Below are 19,883 nucleotides of genomic sequence, written 5' to 3'. Positions count from 1 at the left end.
GCTGCCTAGCACTCTGAAAATTAAAATGGTGAAGAAGTCAATAAAATGATATCAAAGTATTTTCACATTTTCCTTTCCTCAGTTCAAAATGTAATTAGGAAATGGCAGTTAACAGGAACAGTGGAGGTCATGATAAGGTCTAGAAAACCAAGCAAAATTTCAGTGAAAGCTACTTGTCGGATTGCTAGAGAGGCAAATCAGAACCCCAGCTTGACTGCAAAAGACCTTCAGAGAGATTTGGCAGACTCTGAAGTTTGTGGTACATTGTTCAACTGTTCAGAGACACCTGCACAAATATGGCCTTCATGGAAGAGTCATCAGAATAAAACCTCTCCTGCATGCTCACCATAAAATTCAGCATCAGAAGAATGCAAAAGAGCATCTAAACAAGCCTGATGCATTTTGGAAACAAGTTCTGTGGACAGATGAGGTTATAATAGAACACTTTCGCCACAATGATCAAAGGTATGTGTGGAGAATAAAGGGCACAGAATTTCAGGAAAAGAACATCTCGCCAACGATTTAGCATGGAGAAGGGTCAATCATGCTTTGGGGATGTGTTGCAGCCAATGGCCCATGGAACATTTCACAAAAAGAGAGTAGAATGGATTAAATGAAATTTCAACAAATTCTTGATGCAAACATAATGCCATCTGTAAAAAGGCTGAAGTTGAAAAGAGGATGGCTTCTGCAATTGGATAATGATCGTAAATACATGTAAAAATCCACAATATACTACCTCAAAAGTCACAAGCTGAAGGTTATACAATGGCCCTCACAGTCTCCTGATCTGAATATCATTGAAAATCTGTGGCTAGACCTCAATATAGCAGTGCATGCAAGGCGACCCAAGAATCTCACAGAACTGGAAGAATTTTCCAAGGAAGAATGGATGAAAATCTCTCATACAAGAATTGAAAGACTCTTGGCTGGCTACAAAAAGCGTTTACAAGCTTGTGATATCTTCAGAAGGGGGTGTTACTAGGTACTAAGCATGCAGGGTGCCCAAACTAATGCATTGGCTCATTTTCCTTTTTGTTATTTTTAAAATGTATAAGATGAAAATCTATACTTTTTTTTGCCTAAAATACAAAGGAATTGTGTCATCGTTAACTTTAGCCCTTTTAGAGATCATTTCATCTGTTCACAATAACAGTGATTTTAACCAGGGGTGCCCAAAATTTTACGTGCCATTGTGTATATACAGTTATACTTCTATGGTTGATAGTGTTGGCACACTTGAAATTGTTCCATAAAATGAAGTAGTTCTCCCAGAAAATTATTGCAATTACACAATAATATATTTATTATTTAGTTATATACATATTTATTTGCTTTGTGTTTATTGGAGAAATTATGACCAATTTGCCTCTGTTTTTTCATGTTGTTCCAATACACACAAAGAAAATTAACATGTATGTAACAAAACATGTTTAATTGCAATAATTTTGTGGGAGAAATAATTCATTTTCTGGAACAATGTCAAGGGTGCAAACACTTTTGGCTATGACTTTATTATCTACCATACATACTCGAGTATAAGCTGACCCGAGTATAAGCCGAGACCCCCTAATTTTGCCACAAAAAACTGGGAAAACATATTGACTCGAGTATAAGCCTAGGATGGGAAATGCAGCAGCTATTGGTAAATTTCAAAAATAAAAATGGATACCAATAAAAGTAAAATTGAGACATCAGTGGGTTAAATGTTTTTGAATATCCATAATGAATCAGGAGCCCCATATAATACTCCATACAGTTCATGATGGATCCCATTAGATGCTCCATACAAAATACGCCCCATATAATGCTCCATAAAGTTCATTATGGGCCCCATAAGATGCTCCATATTAAAATATGCCCCATATAATGCTGCATAAAGGTTAATGATGGCTCCATAAGATGCTCCATAGAATATTATGCCCCATATGCTGCTCCATAAAGGCTGATGGCCCATAAGATGCTCCATAGAATAATATGCCCCATATAATGCTGCACAAAAGTTGATGGCCTCATAAGATGCTCCATAGAATATTATGCCCCATATAAAGCTGCACAAGATTGATGGCCCCATAAGATGCTCCATAGAATATTATGCCCCATATAGGTTGATGGCCCCATAAGATGCTCCATAGAATAATATGGGGCAAATTACATCACCTCTCGTCGCTGGGGGAGAGGTACCGGTGTCCTGAGCAGGCGGGGACACTGGCGTGCTATGGGGGCCAGGTGCGGGAGTCGCTGCTGACTCAGGACACCGGCACTTGCGATATTCACCTGTCTGGGTCTCTGCAGTGACTGTTCAGGCAGAGGGCGCGCACTAACCACGTCATCGCGCCCTCTGACCTAAATGTCACAGCCAGAGGATGCAGAAGACAAAGCCCGGTGGTGGAACGGGGACAGGTGAATATCGCATGGCTCACCCTCTCCCGTCATACTCACCCCATCCTGGTGCAATCAGAGAATGCATCAGGCATATACAGTTGTGTGAAAAAGTGTTTGCCCCCTTCCTGATTTCATATTCTTTTGCATGTTTGTCACATTTAAATGCTTCAGATCACCAAAAAAATGTAAATATTAGTCAAAGATAACACAAGCAATCACAAAATGCAGTTTTTAACCCCTTAAGGACCAAGCCACTTTGTAGGTTAATGACTGGGCCTTAATTTTGAAATCTGACCACTGTTACTTTATGTGGTTGTAACTCTGAAACACTTCAATGGGTCCCACAGATTCTAAAAAAATTTTTGTGAAAAAATTTAAATTTGGTAAAAATTTGGAAAATTTCACAATTTTCAAACATTTACTTTTAATGCCCCTAAATCAGATCATTATTATGTCACACAAAATAGTTAATAAATAACATTTCCCACATGTCTACTTTACATCAGCACTATTTTTGACAAATATTTTTATTTATTAGGAAGTTATAAGGGTTAAAAGTTGCCCAGCAATTTCTCATTTTTCCAACAAGATTTACAAAACCTTTTTTTTGGGACCACCTTGCATTTGAAGTGACTTTGAGTTAAAGACAGAAAATACCCAAAAGTGACACCATTCTAAAACCTGCACCCTTCAAGGTGTTCAAAACCACATTCAAGAAGTTTATTAACCCTTCAGGTGCTTCACAAGAATTGAACCAATGTGGAAAGAAAAAATTAACATTTAATTTTTCTTCACAACTATTTTACTTCGGACACATTTTTTTATTTTCTCAAGGGTATCAAGAAAAAACCCCCACAATATTTGTTTTGTAATTTTTCCTGAGTATGCCGATACCCCATGTGTGGAAGAAGACCACTGTTTGAGCACGCGGCAGGACCTGGAAGGGAAGGAGGAAGGTTTGACTTTTTGAACACAAAATTGGCTAGAATTGAGAGCGGATGCCATGTCACTTTTGGAGGACCCCCCACAAGTGATACCATTTTGGAAACAAGACCCCTCAAAGAACTTATCTAGATGTGTGCTGAACATCTTGAACCACCAGGTGCTTTGCAGAAATTTATAACAGAGCTAAGAAAATTTAAAAAAGCACATTTTTCCCCTCAAAATTTTTCTCTTAGCCCCAAATTTTTTATTTTCTCAAGGGTAACAGGAGAAAATGGACCCCAGAAATGTGCAATTTCTCCTGAATGTGCCAATACCACATGTTTGGGTAAAAACTACTTTTGTGACAGTGCAAAGCTGAAAAGGGAAGGCGCGCCATGTTATACTGCAGATTTTACTATTATGGTTTGAGGGTGCCATGACCCACTGGGAGAGCCCCTGATGTGCCAGAACTGTAGAACACCCAATAAGTGACCCCATTTTACAAACTACACCTCTCGATGAATTAATCTAGAGGTGTAATAATCGGAGAGTCTCAGTAGGGATGGAGCGCTCTTTGCCTCCTGGAGCGCAGGTTTTCCAAGAAAAGTTTGTGGACTCCATATACAGAGCCCCACAAGTGTTAGAGAGCTGAATCCCCCACCCTCCCAAGTGACCCCATTTTAGAAATTATACCCTTGCCAAATGTGAACGCTAAAGGTGGTTTATGTGTACTGTGGCTCAGAAGGCTTTTGGATTTGGGAGCGCAAAATTCACTGAATTTCTTTTTGGAGGCAATGAGCCATTTTGTTTTTCCAGAGCCTTTGTGCTACCAGTAACGTGGAAGCCTTCTATATTTCTGTTAACAGATGACGGACCTTAGTGGGGACTTGCTTTTTTTGTGGATTGAGATGAAGCTTTTATTGGAAACATTTTACGTAACGTTTGGCATCACATTTATCCAGCGCTCTATGCTGAGCACATACTTTGGGGTTTCCATCTAAATCTCTGAGCTATGTGACAGATGAAACCCCCAATTGATCCATTCTCTATAATGAGGCAGCAGAGTTACTCTGGACTCCGTCTAGCCTCTGTTCAGCAGTGTCCTTCCTTTCAGAGGTGTACAAAACTATGGTGGACTGCGTTTTTATGCACGCCTAAAAGGACGGACACCGCCCGATCACAGGTCCTATGGCGTTCACAGTGTCTCCATCTGCCTCATTATAGGGAATCTTCCGCCAGCAGTTCTGTCTGAATCATGTATTTCAGACATTTACACGGAAACCCCAGGATAAGCGCTGTTGTGAATTTGGATTCTGGGCTCCCCCGGTGGCTACTGGTGGAATTGAACTTGTGTCATCATCTTCCCTGTTCACCTGTTCTCATCAGATCTGGGTGTCGCTATATAACCTGGCTTCTCTGTTAGTTGCTTGCCGGTCAACAATGTTATCAGAAGCCTCTCTGTGCTTGTTCCTGCTCCCAGACATCTACTAGATAAGTTGGACTTTCGTCCTTGTTTGTTTTTGTTTTTTGGTTCCAGTTCACAGCTGCAGTTTCGTTACTGTGTCTGGAAAGCTCTTGTTGATCAGGAATTGCCACTCTGGTATTATGAGTTAATGCCAGAGTCCTAAAGTAATTTCTGGATGGTGTTTTGTTAGGGTTTTCTACTGACCATGAAAGTGTGCTTTCTGTCTTCTGCTATCTAGAAAGCGGACCTCAAATTTGCTAAAACTATTTTCCTGCTGCGTTTGTTATTTCATCTAAAATCACCGCCAATATATGTGGGGGGCCTCTGTCTCCTTTTTGGGCATTTCTCTAGAGGTGAGTCAGGTCTTATATTTCCCTCTGCTAGCATTATTTAGTTCTCCGGCCGGCGCTGGGCATATAGGGATAAAAAGTAGGACATGCTACCTGGCTACTTCTAGTTGTGCGGTAGGTTTAGTTCATGGTCAGTACAGTTACCATCTTCCAAGAGCTTGTTCCTATATAGGCTTATGCTAGTTCTCTGGCCATGGAGATCATGACAGTTTGACCGGCCCACTAAAGGGTTAAAATCCTTGGCTGAGAAAGGAGAGAAATAAGAAGTCTGCTGAGAGTTTTTTTTTTTTTTTTTTTTGTGCTCTTAATTGGATCACTTGCCAGTCTGTCTATGCTGCAGTCTTTTTTTTTTTTTCTCTCTCCTTCTAATCTTTGAATGGCTCTGTGTGCACCTGTCTATAATGGATCTTCAGAGTGTAACTGCAGGTTTGAATAATCTCGCCACGAAAGTACAAAGTTTGCAAGATTTTGTTGTTCATGCTCCGGTATCAGAGCCGAGAATTCCTTTGCCGGAATTCTTCTCAGGGAATAGATCTGGCTTTCAGAATTTTAGAAATAATTGCAAGTTATTTTTGTCCCTGAAATCTCGTTCTGCTGGAGACCCTGCACAGCAGGTTGGGATTGTGATTTCCTTGCTCCGCGGCGACCCTCAAGACTGGGCTTTTTCATTGGCACCAGGGGATCCTGCGTTGCGCAATGTGGATGCGTTTTTTCTGGCCTTGGGGTTGCTCTATGAGGAACCTCATTTGGAACTTCAGGCAGAAAAAACTTTGATGTCCCTATCGCAGGGGCAAGATGAAGCTGAAATTTACTGCCAAAGATTCCGTAAATGGTCTGTGCTTACTCAGTGGAATGAGTGTGCCTTGGCGGCTACTTTCAGAGAGGGTCTCTCTGATGCCATTAAGGATGTTATGGTGGGGTTCCCTGTGCCTGCGGGTCTGAATGAGTCCATGACAATGGCCATTCAGATCGATAGGCGTCTGCGGGAGCGCAAACCAGTGCACCATCTGGCGGTGTCCACTGAGAAGACGCCAGAAAGCATGCAGTGTGATAGAATTCTGTCCAGAAGCGAGCGGCAGAATTTTAGACGGAAAAATGGGTTGTGTTTCTATTGTGGGGATTCTACTCATGTTATATCAGCATGCTCTAAGCGTACTAAAAAGCTTGATAAATCCGTTTCCATTGGCACTTTACAGTCTAAATTTATTTTGTCTGTGACCCTGATTTGCTCTTTGTCATCTATTACCACGGACGCCTATATCGACTCTGGCGCCGCTTTGAGTCTTATGGATTGGTCCTTTGCCAATCGTTGTGGGTATGATTTAGAGCCTTTGGAGACTCTTATTCCTCTGAAGGGGATTGACTCCACCCCATTGGCTAATAATAAACCACAATACTGGACACAAGTAACTATGCGTATTAATCCGGATCACCAGGAGACTATTCGTGTTCTGGTGCTGTATAATCTACATGATGATTTGGTGCTAGGATTGCCATGGCTGCAGTCTCACAACCCAGTCCTTGACTGGAGAGCTATGTCTGTGTTGAGCTGGGGATGTAGGGGGACTCATGGGGACGTACCTTTGGTTTCCATTTCATCATCTATTCCCTCTGAAATCCCTGAGTTCCTGTCTGATTATCGTGACGTCTTTGAAGAACCCAAGCTGGGTTCACTACCTCCGCACCGTGAGTGCGATTGTGCTATAGATTTAATTCCGGGTAGTAAATACCCAAAGGGTCGTTTATTTAATCTGTCTGTGCCTGAACATGCTGCTATGCGAGAATATATAAAGGAGTCCTTGGAAAAGGGACATATTCGTCCATCGTCATCTCCCTTAGGAGCCGGTTTTTTCTTTGTGTCAAAAAAAGACGGCTCTTTGAGACCATGTATTGATTATCGGCTTTTGAATAAAATCACGGTTAAATATCAATACCCATTGCCGTTGCTGACTGATTTGTTTGCTCGCATAAAGGGGGCCAAGTGGTTCTCTAAGATTGATCTCCGTGGGGCGTATAATTTGGTGCGGATCAGGCAGGGGGATGAGTGGAAAACCGCATTTAATACGCCCGAGGGCCACTTTGAGTATTTGGTGATGCCTTTTGGTCTTTCTAATGCCCCTTCAGTCTTCCAGTCCTTTATGCATGATATTTTCCGCGATTTTTTGGATAAATTTATGATAGTGTATCTGGATGATATTCTGATTTTTTCGGATGACTGGGACTCTCATGTCCAGCAAGTTAAGAGGGTTTTTCAGGTTTTGCGGTCTAATTCTCTGTGTGTCAAGGGTTCTAAGTGCGTATTTGGGGTTCAGAGAATTTCCTTTTTGGGATATATTTTTTCTCCCTCTTCCATTGAGATGGATCCTGTCAAGGTTCAAGCTATTTGTGATCGGACGCAGCCCTCTTCTCTTAAAAGTCTTCAGAAATTTTTGGGCTTTGCCAACTTTTATCGTCGATTTATTTCTGGTTTTTCGGATGTCGTTAAGCCATTGACCGATTTGACTAGACAGGGTGCTGATGTTGCTAATTGGTCCCCTGATGCTGTGGAGGCCTTTCAGGAGCTTAAGCGCCGTTTTTCTTCTGCCCCTGTGTTGCGTCAGCCTGATGTGGCTCTTCCTTTTCAGGTTGAGGTCGACGCTTCTGAGATCGGAGCTGGGGCAGTGTTGTCGCAGAAAAGTTCTGACTGCTCCGTGATGAGGCCTTGTGCCTTCTTTTCCCGTAAATTTTCGCCCGCTGAGCGGAATTATGATGTTGGGAATCGGGAGCTTTTGGCCATGAAGTGGGCGTTTGAGGAGTGGCGCCATTGGCTTGAGGGGGCCAGACATCAGGTGGTGGTATTGACTGACCACAAAAATTTGATTTATCTTGAGACCGCCAGGCGCCTGAATCCTAGACAGGCGCGCTGGTCATTATTTTTTTCTCGGTTTAATTTTGTGGTGTCATACCTACCGGGTTCTAAGAATGTTAAGGCGGATGCCCTTTCTAGGAGTTTTGAGCCTGATTCACCCGGCAACTCTGAGCCCACAGGTATCCTTAAGGATGGAGTTATTTTGTCAGCCGTTTCTCCAGACCTGCGGCGGGCCTTGCAGGAGTTTCAGGCGGATAGACCGGATCGTTGTCCGCCTGATAGGCTGTTTGTTCCTGATGATTGGACCAGTAGAGTCATCTCTGAGGTGCATTCTTCTGCATTGGCAGGTCATCCTGGAATTTTTGGTACCAGGGATTTGGTGGCAAGATCCTTCTGGTGGCCTTCCCTGTCACGAGATGTGCGAGGCTTTGTGCAGTCTTGTGACGTTTGTGCTCGGGCCAAGCCTTGTTGTTCTCGGGCTAGTGGATTATTGTTGCCCTTGCCTATTCCTAAGAGGCCTTGGACGCACATCTCGATGGATTTTATTTCAGATCTGCCTGTTTCCCAGAAGATGTCTGTCATCTGGGTGGTGTGTGACCGTTTTTCTAAGATGGTCCATTTGGTTCCCCTGCCCAAATTGCCTTCTTCTTCCGAGTTGGTTCCCCTGTTTTTTCAAAATGTTGTTCGTTTGCATGGTATTCCTGAGAATATCGTTTCTGACAGAGGAACCCAATTTGTGTCTAGATTTTGGCGGGCATTCTGTGCTAGGATGGGCATAGATTTGTCTTTTTCGTCTGCTTTTCACCCTCAGACTAATGGCCAGACCGAGCGGACTAATCAGACCCTGGAGACATATCTGAGGTGTTTTGTGTCTGCTGACCAGGATGATTGGGTTGCTTTTTTGCCATTGGCGGAGTTCGCCCTCAATAATCGGGCCAGCTCTGCCACCTTGGTGTCCCCGTTTTTCTGTAATTCGGGGTTCCATCCTCGATTTTCCTCCGGTCAGGTGGAATCCTCGGATTGTCCTGGAGTGGATGCGGTGGTGGAGAGATTGCATCATATCTGGGGGCAGGTGATGGACAATTTGAAGTTGTCCCAGGAGAAGACTCAGCTTTTTGCCAACCGTCACCGTCGTGTTGGTCCTCGGCTTTGTGTTGGAGATTTGGTGTGGTTGTCTTCTCGTTTTGTCCCTATGAGGGTCTCATCTCCTAAGTTTAAGCCTCGGTTCATCGGTCCGTATAAAATATTGGAGATTCTTAACCCTGTTTCCTTCCGTTTAGACCTCCCTGCATCCTTTTCTATTCATAACGTTTTTCATCGGTCGTTATTGCGCAGGTATGAGGCACCGGTTGTGCCTTCCGTTGAGCCTCCTGCTCCGGTATTGGTTGAGGGTGAGTTGGAGTACGTTGTGGAGAAAATCCTAGACTCCCGTGTTTCCAGACGGAGACTCCAGTATCTGGTCAAGTGGAAGGGATACGGCCAGGAGGATAATTCTTGGGTCACTGCATCTGATGTTCATGCCTCCGATCTGGTTCGTGCCTTTCATAGGGCCCATCCTGATCGCCCTGGTGGTTCTGGTGAGGGTTCGGTGCCCCCTCCTTGAGGGGGGGGTACTGTTGTGAATTTGGATTCTGGGCTCCCCCGGTGGCTACTGGTGGAATTGAACTTGTGTCATCATCTTCCCTGTTCACCTGTTCTCATCAGATCTGGGTGTCGCTATATAACCTGGCTTCTCTGTTAGTTGCTTGCCGGTCAACAATGTTATCAGAAGCCTCTCTGTGCTTGTTCCTGCTCCCAGACATCTACTAGATAAGTTGGACTTTCGTCCTTGTTTGTTTTTGTTTTTTGGTTCCAGTTCACAGCTGCAGTTTCGTTACTGTGTCTGGAAAGCTCTTGTTGATCAGGAATTGCCACTCTGGTATTATGAGTTAATGCCAGAGTCCTAAAGTAATTTCTGGATGGTGTTTTGTTAGGGTTTTCTACTGACCATGAAAGTGTGCTTTCTGTCTTCTGCTATCTAGAAAGCGGACCTCAAATTTGCTAAAACTATTTTCCTGCTGCGTTTGTTATTTCATCTAAAATCACCGCCAATATATGTGGGGGGCCTCTGTCTCCTTTTTGGGCATTTCTCTAGAGGTGAGTCAGGTCTTATATTTCCCTCTGCTAGCATTATTTAGTTCTCCGGCCGGCGCTGGGCATATAGGGATAAAAAGTAGGACATGCTACCTGGCTACTTCTAGTTGTGCGGTAGGTTTAGTTCATGGTCAGTACAGTTACCATCTTCCAAGAGCTTGTTCCTATATAGGCTTATGCTAGTTCTCTGGCCATGGAGATCATGACAAAGCGCTCAGTGAAGAGCGCAGGATAAATGTGCGCCGAGCCTTACTGCGATCTTTGGGAGGCACAATGAACAAATCCACAGCAGGTGAAAAATTGGTTTTATTTTTTACGCCGTTCCTCATGCGGTATAAATGATTAGGCGACTTTATTCTTCGGGTCGGCCAATTACAGGGATACCAGATTTATATCCGATTTTTTTACTTTTGCCTTCTGTCACACTAGAAAATGCTTTTGTTTTGCAAGAAGAAGTTTTTGCATCGCCATATTTTGAGAGCTATAATTTTTCCATATTTCGGCCCACGGAGTCCTATGAGGGCTGACTTTTTTATTGGTACCATTTTCAGGCACATGACATTTTTTTATTGCTTTCTATGCTAATTTTTGTGGAGACAGAATGAACAAATAAACAGAAATTCAGGACTTTGATTATTTTATTTTTTGTTGTTTTTTTCTCCGTTCTCTATGTGGTAAAATTAATAAGTCAGTTTTATTCTTCAGGTCAGTATAATTACAGCGATGCCACATTTATATTTTTATTTTATGATTTGGCGCTTTTACACAATAAAAACTTTTCTAGAAAAAATAATTATTTTTGCATTGCTTTACTCTGAGAGCTGTATCTTCTTAATTATTCCACTGATGGACCTGGTAGCTTGTTTTTTTGCAGGACAAGATGGTGTTTTCATTGATACAGTTTTTATTTACATTCGTTTTTTTATCGCATTTTATTCCACTTTTTCTAAGCATTATGATGATAAAGCATAGTTAGCTACTTATTTTTGTGTTTTTTTGTTTACATTCACTGAAGGGGTTAACTAGTGTGAAACTTTTATAGATTGGATTTTTCCGGACGCGGCGATACCAAACGTGTACTTTTTTTGTTTATTTAAATTTTTTTTTCCATAAAATGTGTATTTACTAGTGGATTTATTATTATATTATTATTATTTTGTATTTTTTTATGTAAATATATATATTTTTTTCCTTTTTTACCTAGTCCCTTTATGGGACTTTCACTTTATTTCACTTTGATTGAAGGTATAATGCATTGTAGTGCACTAGAATTGCAGTTCATTATACCTATACTGAAAGCTTCTTACACCATGCTTTGAGCATGGTCTCAGAAGCTTTCTGTAGCTTGATGACCCCGGGTCACCATGGCAACGATCGGGCCCCGCGATAACGTCACAGGAACGCCGATCTGAAGCCAGAGGGAGCTCCTGTGCTCTCCTAAATGTTGCTATCCCTGACACCGCTCCTGACTGTTAATGCAGATGCTCAGGCACGAGCAGAGCTGAGCTGCTGCGCTGTTCGGGCAGGAAGTGCTGACATTTCTGCACTATCATGCTGTGATCAGTCAGTTAAATTGACTGACTGATCATAGCGATCTGGGTGCTGGGACTGACAGCATGGGTCCCTGAACCTCTTTCTGTGCCTCTCAGCTGTCACAGACAGCTGTCGGCACTGACCTATCACTGCGTGTTTAAATGCATGATGGACACAGTCTGTCCTGGTGCGGGAACTGACACCTGGCCATGATGGACTGTGTCTGTCATTGGCCATTAAGGGTTTAAATAAAGGTTTTTATTATTAATGGAAAAAGAAATACAAGCCTAGAGGGCTCTGTGTGAAAAAGTGATTGCCCCCTAAACCTAATAACTGGTTGGGCTACCCTTGCAACAAATGCAATCAAGAGTTTGCAATAACTGGCAATTAGTATTTCACAACACTCTGGAGGAATTTAGCCCACTCATCTTTGCAGAATTGCTGTAATTCTGCCACATTGGTGGGTTTTCAAGCATGAGCCGTGTTTTTAAGGTCATGCCACAGCATCTCAATTGGATTAAGGTCAGGATTTTCACAAGGCCACTCCACAGTCTTAATTTTTTTTCTTAATACATTCAGAGGTGGACGTGCTGGTGTGTTTTGGGTCATTGTCCTGCTGCACAACCCTGTGCACTTCGGCTTGAGGTCACGAACCGATGGCCGGAGATTCTCTTTCAGGGTTTTTTGGTAGACAATAGCATTCATGGTTCCATTTACCACAGCAAGTATTCCAGGTCCTGAAGCAGCAAAACAGCCCCAGACTATCATACTACCACTATTATATTTTTCTATTGGTATGATGTTCCTTTTCTGAAATGCTTTGTTACTTCCACGCCAGATGTAATGGGATATACACCTTCCAAAAACTTAAACTTTTGTCTCATCAGTACACAGAGTATTCTCCCAAAAGTCTTGGGGATCATCAAGATGTTTTCTGGCAAAATTGAGACAAGCCTTTATGTTCTTATTGCTCATCAGTGGTTTTCGTCTTGGCTCTCTGACATGCAGGCCATTTTTGCTCAGTTTCTTTCTTATGGTGGAACCATGAACACTGGCCTTAACTGAGCAAGTGAGGCCTGCAGTTCTATGGATTTTGTTGTGGGGTCTTTTGTGACTTCTTTGATCAGTTGTCTTAGCGCTCTTGGGGTAATTTTGGTCAGCCGATTACTCCTAGGAAGGTTCACCACTGTTCCATGTTTTCGCCTTTTGGGGATAATGGCTCTCACTGTGGTTTGCTGGAGTCCTAAAGCTTTAGAAATGGCTTTGTAATCTTTTCCAGACTGATAAATCTCAATTACTTTGTTTCTCATTTGTTCCATAATTTCTTTGGATCGAGGCATGAAGTCTATCTTTAGAGGATCTTTTGACCTACTTCACTTTGTCAGAACAGGTGTGGCATTAATCACACATGTAAGTGGCTAGGGAATTTGAACTTAGCTTCCCAAAGATGTGATAAACCACAGTTAAAACATAAATTAAGGGGGAGGGGCAAAATATTTAGAATTGAGGGCAAACACTTTTTTACACAGGGCCCGGTAGGTATGGATTTCTTTTTCCCTTAATAATAAAGACCTTCATTTAAACACTGCATTTATGTTTACTTGTGTTATCTTCATCTAATATTTAAATTTGTTTGGTGATCTGAAACATTTAAGTGTGACAAACATGCAAAAGAATGAGAAATCAGGAAGGGAGCAAACACTTTTTCACACAACTGTAGCTTATAAAAATGGTGTCTTTTTTAAATGAGCACTTTTGCCCTTTTCACTAAGTGATTGACAGTTGACTGCTACAGTGTGGAAAATAATTACTGTCACGACCCAACAAGGGTCAGTCCAACGGATGGCACAACACACACACAACGGGATGGTAAAGGGGCAGTGGAAGACCCTAACATTAGGGAACAAAGGATGGGACATCTCCTGAGCTCCAACCTGAACCTGTCCCTGAACTCCCCTTACGCCTTATGCGGGTCTTTTCCCCCCACCGATGTCATGTATCTCATCCCTAAATATCACCTCAAAATGCCCTGGCTAGTGCACTGGCCAGCAAGGGTGCTAGCCTCACCACTGCAGAAGGTACAAACACAGGGGATAGTGACCACCCACATCAGCTGACCAGCAACATAACAGCTGCCAGCAAGAAAACAAACATTAATCTTTGCTGGCCTGAAAGGAAAAAAGCTGCATTTAAATGATAGCTGAACCAGAACTGCCACTAATCTAAACCTGAATCATGACAGATACACTACCGATTTTGAAAATGTTCCCACCTACAAAGAATGGAGAGATCTGTAATTTTTATCGTAGGTACCTTCAACTGTGAGAGACAGAATCTTTAAAAAGATCCAGAAAATCACAAGGTCTAATTTTTACATAATTTATTTGCATTTTATTGCACGAAATAAGTATTTGATACAATAGAAAGACAGAACTTAATATTTGGCACTGAAACCTTTGTTTGCAATTATAGAAGTCAGACATTTCCTGCAGTGCTTGACCAAGTTTGCACACTCTGCAGTAGAGATTTTGGCCAACTCCTCCATGCAGATCATCGCCAGATCTTTCAGGTTTTGGGGCTGTCGCTGGGCAACATTGATCTTCAGCTCTCTCCAAAGATTTTCTATTGGGTTCCAGTGGCTAGGCCACTCCAGGACCTTGAAATGCTTCTTACGGAGCCACTCCTTCGTTGCCCTGTCTGTGTGTTTCAGGTCATTGTCATGCTGGAAGACCCAGCCACGACCAATCTTCAATGCTCTTACTGAGAGAAGGAGGTTGTTAGCTAAAATGTTGTGATACATGACCCCATCCATCCTTCCTTCAAAACGGTGCAGTCGTCCTGTCCCCTTTGCAGAAAAGCACCCCCAGAAGTATAATGTTTCTCCCACTCTTCGTCACAGTTGGGACAGTGTTCATAGATTTGTACTCATCCTTCTTCTTCTTCCAAACATGGTGAGTGAAGTTGATACCAAAAAAGTTCTATTTTGGTCTCATCTGACAACATGACCTACTCCCATGAATACAGCTGGTCATTGGTGACCTTCAATTGGGCCTGGACATGTGCTGGCGTGATCAGGGGGACCTTACGTGCCCTGAAGGATTTTAATCCATGAATGCGTAGTATGTTACTAATGGTAATATTTGAGACTGTGGTCCCAGCTTTTTTCAGGTCATTGATCACGTCCTCCCATTTAGTGCTGGGCTGATTCCTGACCTTTCTCAGAATCATCCTTACCCCATGAAGCGAGAGCTTTCATGGCGCCCCAGACCGAGGAAAATTAACTGTCATCTTGTGTTTCTTCAATTTTCTAATAATTGTGTCAACAGTTGTTGCCTTCTAATAATGCTGCTTGCCTATTGTCCTGTAGCCCATCACAGCTTGTGCAGGTCTACAGTTTTGTCCCTGGTGTAACTAGACAGCTCTTTGGTCTTGGCCATAGTGAAGAGGTTGGAATGTGATTGAGTGTGTGGACAGGTGTCTTTTATACAGGTAACAAGTTCAAACAGGTGCAATTAATACAGGTAATGAGTGCAGAGTAGGAAGGTTTCTTGAAGAAAAACTAACAGGTCTGTGAGAGCCAGATTTCTAACTGGTTGGTAGGTGATCATATACTTATTTCATGCAATAAAATTCAGTTTAATTATTTAAAAATCATACAATGTGATTTTCTGATTTTCATTTTTAAATTCTGTCTCTCACAGTTGAAGTATACCTACAATAAAAGTTACAGACCTCTCCATTCTTTGTAGATGGGAAAACTTAGAAAATTGGCAGTGTATCAAATAGTTATTTTCCCCACTGTATCTATGTATCAGTATATACTGCAGATCATTAAACCCTGTGGTAAGGGCAGGAAGGAGGCAAGAACATTTTACTTGTGAAAACTTCTGGCTCAAACTATGTTTGGTATATAGCTTCTAAAGGTTCTTTGTCAACCCCAATGGTAGTTTCATTTATTGTTATGTTTTCTTTAACACTATCTATCATTATCATTATTATTTAAGAAAGGGATATGACTACCTATGGAACTATATTGCTAGATCAGCTGATACTACTTCAGGCTACATACATAAATCATTAGCATCATAAAATGTTTGTTCCACCAGGATTGTTCTTCAATGGTTTAGAAAAATTAGTGCATGTAAATGGGCCTTTACACTCCCTGACAGAAGTTATGTCACTTATGCATGTTATGTGAGTAAAAGCTTATAACCTGACGTTATATTCATCCATTGGTTGTATAAATTATTCTTTTGAAAGCTGAAACCCTCCAAAATGTGGTTTAGGTTAAGAAAATAAATTGGCATCAATGCAGATATATTGATCAGTTAATGGACACAGAATGGTCAGATTTTGGCAAGACAAAAGTTTTGTCGCTCACAGAAAGCAATGTGATATTCAAACAAATAATTAACTTAAAATACAAATATATGTTGCATAACATTGGTGAATGAAGTTGTGGTGCTATTAGAGTCATATTTAATATTTTGTGTGACTTCCATGAGCTTGAAGGACTGCATCCATGCGGCATGCAGTTCAACAATGATTTAAACAATGAACAATTATTAATGAAGTCATCAGGAATAGCATAGAATGTAGTCTTACATGCCTCCCAGAGTTCATCTAGATTCTTTGGTTTTGTCTTCCAATCTTCCTCTTTCATCCTACCCCAAACATGCTCAATGATGTTCATGTCTGGTGACTGGACTGGCCAGTCCTTGAGCACCTTGATCTTTTTTGCCTGGAGGAACTTTGTTGTAGAGATGGATGTATGAGATGGAGCACTATCCTGCTGCAGAATTTGACCCCTTTTATGATTTGGAATATAAGAGGTAGCTAATGCTTCTTGATATTTTAGGCTACTGATATTGCCTTCCACCTTGCAAATGTTTCGCACACCCCCACACTGAATGTAACCTCAGACCATGATCTTTCCACCACCAAATGTAACTGTTTTCTGGGTGTATTTTGGATCCATATGGGCTCCAGTAGGTCTCCTGCAGTATTTGCGGCAGCTGTGGTGTAATTCTACTGAAGATTCATCAGAGAAATCCACCTTCTGCCACTTTTCCAGCATCCATCTGTTTAGCAGGCTGTGGGGCTTTGCAAATGCCACACGGTTTTTTATTTGCCTTTTGTTTAGTGCTGGCTTCTGGGCACTTATTCGACCATGGAGGCCATTTCGAGACAGAATCCTACAAACTGTTCTTTTTGACACAGGGACTTGAGGTGACCGGGCCTGTTGGAGCTCTGCTGCAGTAGAAGAGGGGCTTGCTTTGGATTTTCTAACCAACAAACATTCCTCCTGAGCAGTTTTATTGTGGGGTCTGCCTGACCTGAGCTTGTCAAACACATCTCCAGTCTCTTCAAATCTTTTTTTTAATTCTTTGTACTTGACGCTGAGACACATTAAAGGTGCCAGCCACCTCTGCAGTGGATCTGGTCTTCAGCCTCTTGATAATCCAGGCTTTGGTTGCAGGGTGAATTGTTGGCATGTTGTCAGAGCTCAAGTTGCAGTTCAAGTGAAGGTCTGGGGTGCTAGGTTTCTTTTTTTACACACACACTAATTAACCGATCATTTACTGAGCATAGGTGAGGATGTAAACTAGGATTGGGTGCATTATATGACCAGACAACAAAACTTTTGTCTTGCCAAAATCTGACCATTCTGTGTCCATTAACTGATCAATATTTCTGCATTGATGCCAATTTATTTTCTTAACCTAAACCACATTTCGGGGGGTTTCAGCTTTCAATGAATAATTTATACAACCAATGGATGAATTTAACGTCAGGTTATAAGCTTTTATTTACATAACATGGATAAGCGACATAACTTCTGTCAGGGAGTGCAGACATCTTAAAAATAGCTCTTGTTACAAGTATTTCTTATTTGTCTTGTTTCCATTCCTAGGTAGCCTTATGAGGGACTCCGTGGCATAGGAGAGCCATTAATTACTAATTTAACTTATTTTATTGAACTTATGTGTGCGGATGTCTTCTTAACCCCTTCCCGACATGTGACGGAATAGTACGTCACATGTCGGGACCCCCGCTTTGATGTGCGCTCCGGCGGTGAGCGCACATCAAAGTCGCGACATGTCAGCTGTTTTTTACAGCTGACATGTGCGCGCAATAGCGGCGGGTGAAATCGCGATCACCCGCCGCTATTAACTAGTTAAATGCCGCTGTCAAACTCAGACAGCGGCATTTAACTACCGCATCCGGCCGTGCGGCCGGATATGAGCGCATCGCCGACCCCCGTCACATGATCGGAGGTCGGCGATGCTTGTACATTGTAACCATAGAGGTCCTGGAGACCTCTATGGTTACTGATCGCCGGTGGCTGTGAGCGCCCCCCTGTGGTCGGCGCTCACAGCACACCTGCATTTTAGCTACATAACAGCGATCTGATGATCGCTGTTATGTAGCAGAGCCGATCGGGCTGTGCCTGCTTCTAGCCTCCCATGGAGGCTATAGAAGCATGGTAAAAGTTAAAAAAAAAAGTAAAAAAAAATGTGAAAAAAATAAAAAAAATATAAAAGTTTAAATCACCCCCCTTTCGCCCCAATCAAAATAAATCAATAAAAAAAAAACCCAACCTACACATATTTGGTATCGCCGCGTTCAGAATCGCCCGATCTATCAATAAAAAAAAAGCATTAACCTGATCGCTAAATGGCGTAATGAAAAAAAAAATCGAAACGCCAGATTTACGTTTTTTTGGTCGCCACGACATTGCATTAAAATGCAATAACGGGCGATCAAAAGAATGTATCTGCACCAAAATGCTATCATTAAAAATGCCAGCTCGGCACGCAAAAAATAAGCCCTCACCCGACCCCAGATCACGAAAAATGGAGACGCTACGGGTATCGGAAAATGGCGCAATTTTATTTATTTATTTTTTTGCAAAGTTTGGAATTTTTTTTCACCACTTAGGTAAAAAAGAACCTAGTCATGTTAGGTGTCTATGAACTCGTACTGACCTGGGGAATCATAATGGCAGGTCAGTTTTAGCATTTAGTGAACCTAGCAAAATAGGCAAGCAAAAAACAAGTGTGGGATTGCACTTTTTTTGCAATTTCACTGCACTTGGAATTTTTTTCCCGTTTTCTAGTACACGACATGGTAAAACCAATGATGTCGTTCAAAAGTACAACTCGTCCCGCAAAAAATAAGCCCTCACATGGCCAAATTGACAGAAAAATAAAAAAGTTATGGCTCTGGGAAGGAGGGGAGCGAAAAACGAAAACGGAAAAACGGAAAAAGCTCCGGGGGTGAAGGGGTTAAGGGCTTGTTTCCATTTGCGAGAAACACATCTGTGTCTCGCATGTGGAAACCAAGCTCTGGTGCTGGCACTTGGGAGCGGAGCGTGCGGCCGCATAGGAACACATGGAGCCGCACGCTCCGCTCTGGAGTGCCGGCACCAGAGCTTGGTTTCCACATGCGAGACACGGATGTGTTTCTCGCAAATGGAAACAAGCCCTTATGTAAAATATCATTTGTGGAATGATTTTTACTTGTCTTCCCCTTACAGGCTATCAACGACAGTTGACATACAAAAGACAGGATGGCTCATACAGTGCATTTGGAGAGAGAGATTCTTCTGGAAGTATGTGGTAAGAAAGAAGTCAAAGGATCTCAACAATTTCTGCTCTCAACCGCAATATTTTCATGCTCATTATTCTGTCCCTATTTCCAGGCTTACAGCCTTTGTGTTGAAATCATTCGCACAGTCTCGTGGCTTCATCTTTATTGATCCATTAGAGCTTTCTGCAGCTAAAGATTGGATTATCCAGCACCAAAAGAAAGATGGTTCTTTTCCAGCCATGGGAAGAATTCTAAACAAGGATATTCAGGTGAGCAGATGTCTAATATCGTTTAATAGGAGAATGCAAATAAACATCATGTTCTCTCTGAACAAATGAATCAGATAAACACATTTTACCTGAGCCATCAGTAAAAAAGACACAAGTATATGATCTTATTAAGTTAAGGTCCATTTACTCTGTGTGGTGCTTATAGTTAAACGTCCACCCGGCCGCAACATGTTTACCGATCAGTGGTCATTTAATTGCTAGTTTACACATGCAGACCATGGTTCAGATGCACATTGCTCAGTGCAATTCTCGGCAGCGCAGGACGATGTGCCGCCGAGTAGTATGATTTTTTGAGCAAACCAAAAGATCACTTCAAACAAAGAACAATTGTTTTGCCATCTATTTGGACAGCATGGTTATTG

At 42.1% G+C, this 19,883-nt stretch overlaps 1 protein-coding gene across 2 annotated transcripts in view; it reads left to right on the top strand.

Annotated features, from left to right (window-relative positions):
• CPAMD8 (C3 and PZP like alpha-2-macroglobulin domain containing 8) overlaps positions 1 to 19,883 on the top strand; it is a 500,517-nt gene that overhangs the window by 342,176 nt on the left and 138,458 nt on the right. For both annotated transcript variants that reach the window (XM_077253153.1, XM_077253145.1), the window contains exons 27-28: positions 19,179 to 19,260; positions 19,344 to 19,500. In XM_077253153.1, the coding sequence (XP_077109268.1) occupies positions 19,179 to 19,260; positions 19,344 to 19,500 (239 nt within the window). The remainder of the gene's footprint in view (positions 1 to 19,178; positions 19,261 to 19,343; positions 19,501 to 19,883) is intronic.

This window comes from Ranitomeya variabilis, chromosome 1, assembly GCF_051348905.1.
Source record: "Ranitomeya variabilis isolate aRanVar5 chromosome 1, aRanVar5.hap1, whole genome shotgun sequence".
Classification (NCBI taxonomy): Eukaryota; Metazoa; Chordata; class Amphibia; order Anura; family Dendrobatidae; genus Ranitomeya; species Ranitomeya variabilis.
The sequence above is the reverse complement of the archived record's forward strand: the minus strand, read 5'-3'. Positions and strand labels throughout refer to the sequence as shown.